The sequence below is a fragment of the Wolffia australiana genome, chromosome 20, assembly GCF_029677425.1.
Source record: "Wolffia australiana isolate 7733 chromosome 20, ASM2967742v1".
Taxonomy (NCBI): domain Eukaryota; kingdom Viridiplantae; phylum Streptophyta; class Magnoliopsida; order Alismatales; family Araceae; genus Wolffia; species Wolffia australiana.
The window spans coordinates 1,603,626-1,616,405 of NC_135854.1; the positions used below are offsets into that span (position 1 = coordinate 1,603,626).

General features: G+C 41.8%; 1 protein-coding gene across 3 annotated transcripts in view; it reads left to right on the top strand.

The window, feature by feature from the left end:
• The first annotated feature begins 801 nt into the window (after nt 1–801).
• The window catches only part of LOC144716134 (F-box family protein with WD40/YVTN repeat doamin), a 41,862-nt gene continuing 29,883 nt past the window's right edge, over nt 802–12,780 (top strand). For 2 of the 3 annotated variants that reach the window (XM_078591184.1, XM_078591186.1), the window contains exons 1-4: nt 802–1,005; nt 1,718–1,918; nt 3,889–3,943; nt 4,099–4,197. In XM_078591184.1, the coding sequence (XP_078447310.1) occupies nt 824–1,005; nt 1,718–1,918; nt 3,889–3,943; nt 4,099–4,197 (537 nt within the window). In that variant the 5' untranslated portion in view covers nt 802–823. Of the gene's footprint in view, nt 1,006–1,678; nt 1,919–3,888; nt 3,944–4,098; nt 4,198–12,780 lie in introns of all 3 variants that reach the window. The other variant, XM_078591185.1, reaches the window with a different exon arrangement.

The window sequence follows — 12,780 nt, forward strand, 5'->3', positions numbered from 1 at the left end:
CTCTCTTTCCATCTTTCTTGCTTTCTGTCTTTCTCATTATTTGTAGTCTCTCTCTAAATCTCTGTTGCAATCTCGTCAAAAGTCTTACTTTCTCTCTCCCTCACTCTACCTCTTTCTTTCCATTTTTCTTGTTTTCTCTCTCTCTCTCATCATTTGTAGTCTCTCTCTAATTCTTTGTTGCTATCTCTTCAAAAGTCTCTCGCTTTCTCTCTCCCTCACTCTGATTCTCTCTCTCTTTCTCATTATTTGTAGTCTCTCTCTCTAAATCTCTGTTGCGATCTCTTCAAAAGTCTTATTTTCTGTCTCCCCCACTCTGCCTCATTCTTTCCATCTTTCTTGCTCTCTCTCTCTCTAATACTCTGTTGCTATCTCTTCAAAAGTCTCTCACTTTCTCTCTCCCTCACTCTGACTCTCTCTCTCTTTCCATCTTTCTTGCTCTATCTCTTTCTCATTATTTGTAGTCTCTCTCTCTAATTCTCTGTTGCTATCTCTTCAAAAGTCTCTCACTTTCTCTCTCCCTCACTCTGCCTCTCTCTTTCCATCTTTCTTCCGCTCTCTCTCTCACATCATTTGTAGTCTCTCTCTAAATTTCTGTTGCACTCTCTTCAAAAGTCTATCCCTTTCTCTCTCTCACTCTCTCTATCATCCTTACTCTTTCTTGCTCTCTCTCTCTCTTCTCTAATACCGTCCCGTCCCGTTCTTATCGTCATCCACAACTTTTCTTTATTCACGTTCCTACAGGAATGCATTGCTGGAATGGATTCCGCTCTCCGAGCACTATTTAACCCGGGTGGATCGCGATTTTTGAAAGTTTGTTACTGAAATGGAGGCCGGGAGCAGCGCGGGCGGGAAGAGGAGGAAGAAGACGATGTCCGACAGAGGGAAATCGGTGCAAGGAAGTGGTGGAGGACGCGTGCTCTTGCTTGGGGCCGACGTAATCTGCGCGGTGTTCTCTCATCTCGATCATTTCGATGTTGCTCGTTGCGCAGCTGTGTGCAGATCGTGGTCAGTGCTCTCCGCCCTCTTTCGGCAAGTTTCCTTCGAATTACGCTTCATTTTCGAGTTCTATGGCTGGATTACGATAAAATATGCGATAAAATATGGATTATGATAAAAAGTGTGATAAAAGATGTGTGATAAAATGTGGATTATGATAAAATGTGGATTATGATAAAATGTGTGATAAAAGATGTGTGATAAAATGTGGATTATGATAAAATGTATGATAAATTGTGCGCTGAAGATGCCTTCAGAGACTTGCAAAAAGATGTGAATGGGTGCCGCGTTGTCTTTGTTCGAGTTGGCTTTATTCGATCGAGATGGCGGAATAATGCCTGTTTCTTCGTAAGTTTTGATGCGTCGCCAAGGTGATTGCTCTGTTTTGGCTTTTCATTTTTTCTCCATGTACTCTCGATAGATTTTGACTTCGAATTCGAATATCTACCTTGCCTTGTTTCTCTAGTGTGGAGGCTGATTATTTTGGTACTCCTGCCTGAGAATTTCATGACGTGGTTTACCGTACATTAGAAAGACATTTCTCTCATGTATGCAAGGCGACAAAGACTCTTTTAGAAGTTCATCATCCTTTTTTTGTGTATATTCTCCATTTAAATGTGTTCATGTCACCCTAAAACATCTCCATCTTTACGCTCATGTAAGTTATTTTATGGTATCTTAGACTTTGTACAGCGGATAAGGCTGAGCTGTTTTCCTATAGGCGGGACATCATCTTATCATCTAGTTTAATGCGAGACATATACCTTGAAAGAGGTCCCCGCGTGTTTGGTACCGCTGGTGTACAAGTTTTAGAAGGAGCTCCGTTGAAGCAATACTTGGAAGAACTGGCAAAGGAACAACACAGAATTGCATTGGTAAATGGTCATCCTGAAGTTTATCAGTGGCAAGGCCATACTGTCAGGTCTCTCCCTTTACCTTATATTCTCTGACTTTCATCTTCTTTTATGAGAATTTCTTCGATCTCATTTTTCTGATAACCAGTTTTTCGATTCTTTCCTCGAAATTATGTTTTTCTTTTCATACTTGTAATAAGTATATTATGCCTCGGCCACGAAATTAAGAACTTGGAGACAAAGTTGATGATATTTGCTAGTAGTGGGCCACACGCGTCCAGAGACTTTTTTCAGAGAATCCAGAGATTGGAAGGCACAAGATGTCAAGAGGACAAAAGAGTGAAGATAATATACTCGTGATCAATCAACTGAAAACAGAAATATATGTGTTCTTTGTTTCTTTGTTGCATGCTGATGTGATACTGGGCTGGGTTTATGAGTGCCACTGTCCCGGGCGCCCAATAAGCATGAAATATATGAAGGGCTGTCCCCATCTTCAAGGGCAGGCAGAAACATAACATATATGTGTTAATGTATTGTCGGCATTCCCCCATCTCCTTCCTCTGGCCTTGTGTACCAGCATAGTCTCTCTCTCTCTCTCTCTCTCCTCTTTCTCAGTCCGCATACCCAGTCTTGTTGGACATTTCTAATTAGTGAATTCAAAGTGTTTTTATGGACACTTCAAAGATAGTTGTGATCTTTTAGAACTTCATTGTGGAACCTGGATATTTGGTTCAGATGGTCATCCCCTGCCTTTCTGATGCCATTTCCGACCCCTTCAAGTGTATTTTGGTCTTTTCGGCCATCTTTGTATTATTCTGAGCAGGGCAGCACAGAGGTTTGGAATTTCCTCTGTGGTTGATCCTCTATCTCCCAAAGCCCTATCTCTCTCCTCAATCCTTTCCCCTATCGTTTGTCCAATCCCATTTTCCGGAGATAGTTTTGCCTATCTCTGAGTCTTCAGTCAGCATTCCCACAAGAACGATTATATCTCCTCGCTTTCAGACTCTCCCAGCTCACATTAGGAAAATGATACGATCCCAGTTTTTGAACAGATAGATTCATACTGTAATTCAATCTCCAAACTGGAATTGATATTCCCAATTGAGCACGAAGTGTCTACATCGTTCACGGAGAGACGAGTGAGGGAGAGATGAGAGAGAGAAGTTCCTGGGGTAGAACGGAGAGAACGAGAATGACCAGGGGATGGCGAAGGATCGCCAATGAACGATCATTGCTCGGCAGGGTTGACGACGTAGGCTTGCGAGCACAGAGAGGGAGAGTCACGACCGGAATAAAGCAGATGACTGGGTAACAAGGAAACTCATCGTGATCTTCATCCCGCCCTTCCTCTAGAGAGGGAGGGCTTAAATAGAGGCCGAAATGGGCTGGGCCTGCGATTTCAGATCGGGCCGCTGCCGGGTCTTCTTCCGGACATAGTTGCACTGACGGATCATATCAGAAAGCCAAGCCTCTTATCAGTTTCTCTCATAGATTGGTCAATTATTGACCCTGGGGCCGTCGATTGCGGAGAAACTGGGGCCGTCGACTTTTGAATGATGTCTAGAATGTAGGCAAAAGGAGAAACCTAGAACCTCTTTTCGGGGTGTTTATGAGTCGCATCCTATCCTCAACATATATTGAATATCAGTAGAACATAATCAGTTATGAAAGAGTCTCTTCTCTCTTTAATCACAACCTGGAAGGCTATTATCCCGATTTGCATGCCACTATTCACCCGGCACTATGTGCCGAAGTCAATCAGTTGTTAAAGCTCCCCTCTCTTTAATCACAACCTGGAATCCTAGCAAAGAGATAATTCACTGTTCGATGTCCTAAAGATCATTGGGCCCTATTTGTGTGCTCTTGTCAAAGTGGCTACTTTTCTGGAATGAAATGTAATGCATAGTTGTTTTCCAAATCATTTTAAATTCATGGGTCGAGATTTCTTGACAGAAGTTAGAAAATATCATTTTTAATCAATTAAATACGAACCCATTTGTATTTTTGACCCTCCCTAGGCTCTATCTTATTTCAGAGTAAGCCAATGTCGTATGAGGAGGGGGATGATTCTCTCTGGTGTTGGGGACAAGGTGCATATTTACCTTAACGCCATGTAGAGTTATCTTTGTCGCAGTGTCCATTTTTGTGTTTCTTGGGAGAATCTCTGTTTAATTCTCTTCTTGGGTTTATTCTAACAGCCATACTGATTTAACTTGTGTTTCACTAATATATTTTCTTCCACTAGGTCATAAAACTGTGGTCAGCGACGGACTGTCAATGTTTAGATGTTTATTCTGTACCTGGCACGAACCCGTTGGTTGATATGGATTTTGATGAAAGTAAGGTAGGCCGAAGAAAAGTTTCTATTAGATAGAAATTGTCAACTCGTCTTTGATCTGGGTTGTATATTAGATCTTAGATAATTTGCTTCAGTTGAGATTTATGATCATTTGTTGAAATGTTTTAATCTTGAACATGCTTCAGCACATTTATAGGTGCAATGAATAAAATAATCTTTTCATCACATTTGGGATTTTATGAGACGTTCCAGTCATGGATCCTATCAGTTTCCATTTAGGTGTAATTTATGGACAGATCATTTTGTTGTACCATGTTTTGATTATTTTTATTCATATTTTTCCTTTATTTTCTCTTTACCGTACTTTAACCTGAAATGATACCCTTTTTCACTATTTATTGGCAGAAAAGAACCTTTTGTTATCATTTTTTATTTTCTCTTTTCTTTTTTAATCTTAAAAGTTGTGTATTTGTATTTATAACCTCCCAGAATATGACCGTTGCACTTATGATTCCAGGATCCACTATCCATTGGGTAGTGGATCCGAGATAAGCATGTATATATATATGCTATTCACAGAAATAAGAGAACACTTTTCTCTGGTCATTCAAATGATCTCTCTGTATCAAAAGGATGACCTAGCGACCTGCACTATGCTGCATCAATGACGAGGAGGTTTCACGGCCCTTCTCCTGGTTCAGCCTTCTACTTTCATTATTCCCTCACTATTTATTGTTATTTGTTAAAAACTTAAGCAAGAGAGCACTCAATTTTGGGCAGAAGTAGTCCTATCCTCAGTCCATTCCTTCTGGTATAGACAAATGATGATTACATAAATTCACTACAAAACACCCAAAAGACAAAAAATTGTTCTTGTCGTCTAATTCCCTTTCAAGCTGGTGAATGAAGTATTTCATCGCCAGCTTGGAGATAAGCAAAATATTTTGGTAGGTGTGTTCTCCTCGTTGTGATGTTCCCTTTGAAGACTTGTAGCTCTTCCCTAAGGATGCCATGTAAAAAGTAGTTGAGAAATTTTCTAGGAGATCCTTGTATAGAGGGCACATGCAATCTTAATTTATTAATTCTATTAATAAATAAAAATGCATGTTGCCATTTGTTTTCGGTTAGCGACATTGGCTGAGTGGGAGATTCTCCTCTTCAGTGAGCGACGAGAGCGATCCGCCTCGTCGCGATCCCGTCCTCTTCCCTCTTCTGATCTTTCTTTTCTTGCCTATTATTCCCTTCAACTAGAAGTGCATTGTATTGCGAACTTCTTCCTCGTTTGGATCAGCGTATTTCCATTTGGTATTCTTCCTTTTCCGTGTATTTCTTCTGTATTCTGGGAAGATTGGGCTCGGATCGACATCATTTGCAGAGGTCGTAACACCCTCCCTGGTACGTTTCTGCCAGACTCACTCGGAAGGAAAGTGTAGGAATCATTAACAATGTTCTCCATGTAGTCACTCGGAAGGAAAGTGTACGTTTCTGCCAGTACCCGTCTTTGAAAGTGTAGGAATTATTAACAATGTTCTCCATGTACCTAGCCTGAGGGCTCAATTAATTTCCCCAGGCGTCTAGCTCGGGATACTGGATGTACTCTAATTTTTGATCCTATTGGCTGTTTTGTTTATGACAAAGCAAGGAACCAGAAGATTTCACCCGTTGAGGAACGAAATGGACTGATCTACGTCAAGGATGAATTGAAGGCTGGGATGATCGTGGATGCTCAGAGGCTTGAAGAGAAGAGGAGCAATCAACTTGAAGAATTTTAACTCTTACATTTTCGTCTGGGACATCCAGCTTTTGTATTAATGGAGAAAATGTTTCCCTCTTTTGCTAAAGACCTTGAACTCTCTAAAGTTGTGTATGAATCTTGCCAATGCGCCAAACATCAGTGAGCATCATAAAATGGGAATGGTGAAAGAAGTGGGATTCCATTTTCTCTCATCCATGGTGATGTATGGGGACCATCACCTGTGACATCATTGACAGGGGCAAGATGGTTTATTATCCTGGTCGATGACTGTACTAGGTTAACTTGCGCACACCTACTCAAGCAGAAATCAGAAGTGACAGAAGTAATCAAGGACTTCTGCATACGAATTAAGACTCAATTTGGTGTGTGTGAAGAAATTTCAATCAGATAATGCGAAGGATTTCTTTGACGATACCTTGTCCTCCTTTTTTTGGACAGGGAATGGTACATGAATTGTCCTTTGTATGCACGCCACAACAGAATGGTGTTTCTGAGAGGAAGATAGGCCATGTGGTGAATACAGCTCGAATGCTCCTCTTACATCAAAATGCTTACAAGTTCTTCTGCGGCGAGGCCTATCTTTAATCAGTTACCGTCAGGAGCACTGATTAATGACAGTCCAGTTGAAACTCTTTCTGAGCACTTTCTCCATATTGACTTAAGGATTAAGCTAAAGCCCAGAGTATTCAGCTGCAAAATCTTTGTTCATTTGCACAGTCCAGTGGACAAACTCAGTCCACAAGTAGTTAGATGTGTATTCATTGGTTACTCGCAAGAGAAAAAAAGGTGCAAATACTATGACCCTAAGTCAAGGAAGTTCTATATTTTGGCAGATGTCATTTTTCTCTGGTGAGATAGCAGAAAATGTTCTAACTGCCTCCCCTGCAGATGGGTTGGTTGAAACCATAAGCACTGAGTATAAGAATAATGGACTACTAGAGCAAAGACAGTCATCAGTTGATATGGATCCGAGCGATAATGTTGCTGACAATAGAGCACCTGCCGAGGAAGTAAGGTCAAATGGAGATGAGGAAACTTACCAGAACAAAGGTGCAACAGCCTCACAAAGTGAATTAGTTACTCCTCAAGATGGGTACTTTCTAACTGAAGCTGTTGCTTTGCTAGATCAGATGATCATGCCGGGTGGCCTATTGCTCTCAGAAAAGGGTGGAGGACATGTACTCAGGGAGTAAAATATCCCTTCTCACTATGTGACATATGGCCATACTTCTACTGAGTTTCTGACATTCCTCACTAAGCTTGACTCCATCATTATTCCTAAAACTGTTAGAGAAGCTCTAGCAGATGATAGATGGGTGGAAGCAATGGACACTGAAATGGAAGCTCTCAAGAAGAGTGGTGCATGGGACATAGTTGATTTACCAAAAAGGTAAAAGAAACCTGTTTGATGCTGATGGATATATGCTGCAAAGTATAAAGCTGGGGGATCCATAGAAAGATATAAAGCTCAATTGGTGGCCAAAGGCTATACATAGTGCTATGGAATCGATTACGAAGAAACTTTTGCTCCAGTGGCTAAGTTGAATAAAGTATGCATATTGATTACACTGTTATAAATTACAGTGGCCAAGTTGGTGTCTGGGATGGCAATTGCATCAATACGATGTTAAAAATGCCTTTCTACACGGAGATTTGGATGAAGAAATTCATATGCAATTTGCCTACTGGATATTATTCTGATATATCTAGGTGACAAAGTTTGCAGGCTGAAGGTGTTGTATGGCCTCAAACAGTCTCCAAGGGCGTGGTTTAGTAAAATTTCCCAAAGTTTGAAGAACATGGGATGTATGCAAAGTCATGGCGATCACACCCTATTTGTAAAACAATCTACTTCTGGGCAGATAGCAGTTCTCCTTGTGTATGTAGATGATATCATTATTACAGGCAATGATGATGGAGAAATTAAGCTACTTGGTGTGCGCTTGGCTGAGGTACTTGAAATTAAATCATTGGGACCACTGAGGTAGTTTCTGGGCATTGAGATTGTATACTCGAAGGAGGGGATGTTTATCTCACAGCGTAAGTATATCCTGGATCTGTTACAAGAAATAGTAATGAGTGGTTGCAAGTTGGGCCTGTGTGAAGAGTCTGCTCCTATCAACAAGGAAATATATCAACACTTGATTGGAAGACTTATTTATCTCAATCATACCAGGCCAGATGTTGCTTTCGCAGTAGGACTCCTCAGTCAATCCATGCAAGTCCCAGAGAACCTCATATGCAAGCAGCCTATAGAGTGTTGTTGTATCTGAAAGGCACATCAGGCCATGGTTTATTGTGAAAGAGACAGCTGGCTTAATCTGGAGATTTATACATACTCTGACTGTTGGCGGATCCTTCTCTGATTGTCGGTTTACAACAACATATTATACCTTTCTTGGAGGTAATTTAGTCACATAGAAAAGTAAGAAACAACATGTAGTTGCTCTATCTAGTGTTGAAGCTGAATTCAGGGCCCTTGCTAAAGGCATCTGTGAAGGAATATGACTCCAGATTATCCTTGAAGACCTTCGAGTGCGGCAAAACTCAGCTGATTCTGCTATTACTCTCTACTGTGATAGTAAATCAGCAATTAACATTGCTCACAATCCGGTACAACATGATAGAAAAAAAATGTTGAAATTAACCGTCACTTTATCAGAGAGAAGATCGATCAGAAGCTAATCAAGCTGGAGTATGTATCCACTGCAGATCAAGTGGCAGATCTTCTCCCCAAAAGAGTTCCCAGGAGAATATTCCAGAAGCTTATATCCAAGCTGGGAGTTAGAAGTATCTACCAGCCAACTTGAGGGGGGTGTTAACACTTTTGTCTTCATTTTTCTCTCTTTCTATGCAATGGACCCATTACGGGCCCATAATGGGTCCATTACATGGAAACTTCCACCTGCTGTCACCAGTACACTATATGATCGGTTGATTTATCCCACTATCAGGCAGAACTTACTACGATCACCCTACGTAAAAGATGTGTGGAAAAGGTACATCAGACACACTCTAAATGCAACGACAAACCCTAATCCTTATTCAGCACTCTAGTACGCTCACCCACAGGAGTACGAGAGTGCTTGAATATGCTTCAGCATTGGAGACTATTTGGAATGAGCTGGATCATTATAGAAATCCAAAATTAGAGGAGCGAGCGTATGTAATAGAAGACCAAGTTCTCAAATTTATCTTCGGTCTCAGCTTACAATTTGATACTCTCAAGACTCTACTGATAAACCGTGAATGGACTCCTATGCTTGAAGAAGCAGTTAGTCTTGCTACAAGAAACGAAAGCCGATTGCGACCTGTAATCATGGAGTCCATCCAAGAAACCATGGCCTTTGGGATAAAAACCATTAACAAGAAGCCTCCCCCTAGTAGGCTCACAGATTCGAGGTGTCACATGATCTCCGCTGAAGATGATCCTAAAGGACATCTCTGGTGAAGGGATTATGGTAAACTAAGCCAAACAAAACATACCTTTTGGAAGCTTCATGACCAACCCCAAATGAATCCGAAAAATGCATTTCTATGCCTGATGCACAATAATCCATGGCAATTCCCACAGGAGCAGAGTCTAAGTGGTACAAACACTCAACCACACGGCTCCTCAATGGGGGGGGGGAACGTATTATGCCCACTGTGTCCATGGTACCAACTGCTGTACCTGCAGAAGAAATTGAGAAACTACGCAGGAGCTGGATCAGCTACATCATCTGGTGGCAGCATCATCAGGCACACCCTTATGCTTATACTGGTTTGACATCCCAGCATATACCTAATGCAGAACGAAGACCATGTGATCTATGTGTTAGACAGTCCTTTATTTTTCTTCTTTTATTTTCCTTTATTTTCTTCTCTTATTTTCCTTTATTTTTCTTTATATTTTCTTCTTCATGTACTAATGGGCCACATGATATAAGTGGCCCATTTCGTTTAAGTGACATGCAGCCCACCCTCTCACTCTGTATGGCATTTTGGAGGCCAATCCTGTTCAGTAGAATTGAGGTGTTTTTTGGGGAAAACTCTAGGCGCCAGAGCTTCAGGGCATAGAGCAGCTGGAGAGGAGAGAGGGCTGATGCAAGTTTGACATGGTATTAGAGCAAGCCTGGTGAGCACATTGCGCCTCCCTTCTCTCCAGTAGAAACCTTCCTCTCTGTTCTTTTATCTCTCTCTTGCTAGAGGATTCACTGTTTGTGAAGAGGCATTTCGAAATCTGGAATGGAAGACCAGAACAAGATTTCTACCACTGTGGCCATCACAGATCGAGATAGGGTCACGATTGTGTTCCCTGATATCAAGATAAAGTTCAATGGGCTTAATGCATATCAATGGTGTCAGCTAGTGGAATTATCTTTGGAGGCTAGGTTCCTCTTTTGGAGGATCCGATTACCCCTGGAGATCCAAGGTATAAAATGCGGAAGTCAGAAGAGTCCCTTATCCATCATTGGCTTCTTGAATTATAGCCTCTGATATGGTAGACGATTATCTCTATGTGGAATCTGTTAAGCAGATGTGGGAAGAAATTATCAAGAGCTGTTCTATGCAGCGGATGGATTGGAGAATTTATGAAATTAATGCACAGGCCATTCATGCAAAGCAAGGGGAAGCAACCAATTTTGGTTTATGCTAGCCGATTGAAGGGAATTTGGAGAGAAATTGACCACTATTGGCCAGTAGAGAATACCCAGCCCAAGGAAAGAAAATACACCCTCAAGCAGAGACTCTTTACCTTTCTCATGGGTCTTATTCCAGAATATGAAAGTGTCTGAAGTCAGATCCTTCATTGTGAGTAGCTTCTGGACCTTGATGAGGCTGTTGGAATGCGTTTAGACATAGAGAAGAGACTGAAGCTTACTCCTGATGTATCTGGGGACCGTGGCACATTTGGAGCATTCTCTACTAAGAAGAATGTTTCCAGGGCTTTCCATGGTGAACCAGCTGGAATATCTCAGTGTGCTGGAAACTCAAACCAGAAACAGATGCAAAAGGGAGACTCCAGTGACACTCTTTTTTGTGTTTATTGCAAGAAGCGAAATCACACTAACGAGAATTGCTGAAAACTAGCCAACAAGAACCATCAGCAGCAGCAGCAGCCTCAACAGTACAGGAAAGCATAGGTAGTGGCCTCAGACACTCAAGAAATGGGAGAGAACCCCTTGGGAAAGATCAGGTGGATGAAGCACTAAAAGACACAGGAGAAAATGTTCATGCACTGAAGGTAGAGGTGAATCGCCTTAAGGGATTATTGGGTTCTACATCCTTGGTTCATTCAGGTAAAATTTTGGCATTGTTGGGAGTGACTTCTTTCCTAAATCTTAGTGGAAGCACCTGGATTCTAGATACTGGGGCAACTTATCATACAACCCCAGATCGGAATCAGTTTGCTTCGTACCTACCTGTCAGTGAGCCCCACAAGGTATCACGGCTGGTGGAGGAATTTGGACTGTTGCTGGGTTGGTAGTATAAACCTCAATATTGGTGTACTCAAGCGTATGTTACACGTACCTGGCCTCAGGGCGAGACTGATTTCATTGCAGAAGTTAGTTGATGACAGTGGATGGAGGTTTGTTCTTGATAATAATGGGTGTTTTCTCTGTGACAAGGTAACTGGGAAGAGGACTTCATTGTGTAGAAGGGAAGATGGCTTGCTGCTCCTTGAAAACTCCCCCGTCACCTGTCTCACCTCCGTTAAGCCTTCTCAGGCTGTGGATCAGGTCCTACTGGTGCATAAGCAAATGGGCCATCCCTCTTTTGAGTTACTAAAACTATGTTTTCCGTCTTTTTTTGAAGGAATTGATATTAATACTCTGTTTTGTGATGTTTGCCAACTGGCTAAGCACAGAAGGGTATCCTACAAAGGTCTAAATGATAAGAGTTCGACTCCATTTGATTGCGTTCATAGCGATGTGTGGGGGCCATGCACAGTAACCAGTCTTTCTGGGCATAAATGGTTTGTGATCTTTGTGGATGACTGCACCAGGTTAACCTGACTATATTTGTTGAAGTCGAAGGCAGAAATATTTTCTGTGATTGTTCAATTTTGTGAACTAATTAATAATCAATTCAATGTGAGGATTAAACGACTCCGATCGGATAATGCTAGGGAGTACTTCAATTTCACAGTTAATACCTACGGTGACCATAGAGGTATTCTTCATGAATCTTCATGTGTCAACACCCCGCAACAGAATGGGCTAGGCCAAAGGAGAATCGGACATATACTTGCAACAGCCAGGTCACTGCTCTTTCAAGCAAATATGCCCAAGTTATGCTGGGGAGAGGCAGTATCAACTGCAATCTATCTCATTAATAGAACTCTGGCAAAGGTAATCGGGTACAAGAGTCCAATTGACCTTATGTCCTCAATTTATCCTCGCGTGACATTGAGGGCTGGGTTTATGTCCAGAATATTTGGGTGTGTTGTGTATGTTCACATGTATGCAGGAAAGCTTGATCCTAGGGCAACCAAGTGTGTGTTTATTGGGTACTCTAATACTCAAAAGGGTTATAGGTGCTATCACCCTGGGTTCAGAAGATTTTTTGTCACAGCAGATGTGGCATTCAATGAGAAGAAGATGTTCTTTGCCCATGAGAAGGGGGACACAGGAGAAGCTTCTGAAATATTGCAGCAAGACTTCCAGTTCCTAACTCTACCAACAGGAATTCTAAGTGTGGGAGAGTCCATTCCGCATGAAGTCGGTCAACCGGAGTCAGAGGGTCCAAGATGTGATGAAATGTTGCCACTGGCCTCAGAACAGACGGTGGAGATACAGGAGACAGTCAGATAACCGATAGTGCCCAGTGAAGGAGAAGCCAACAATGTTCCAGTAGGCGATGAAGAACTACGTATTGAACAACCTGAG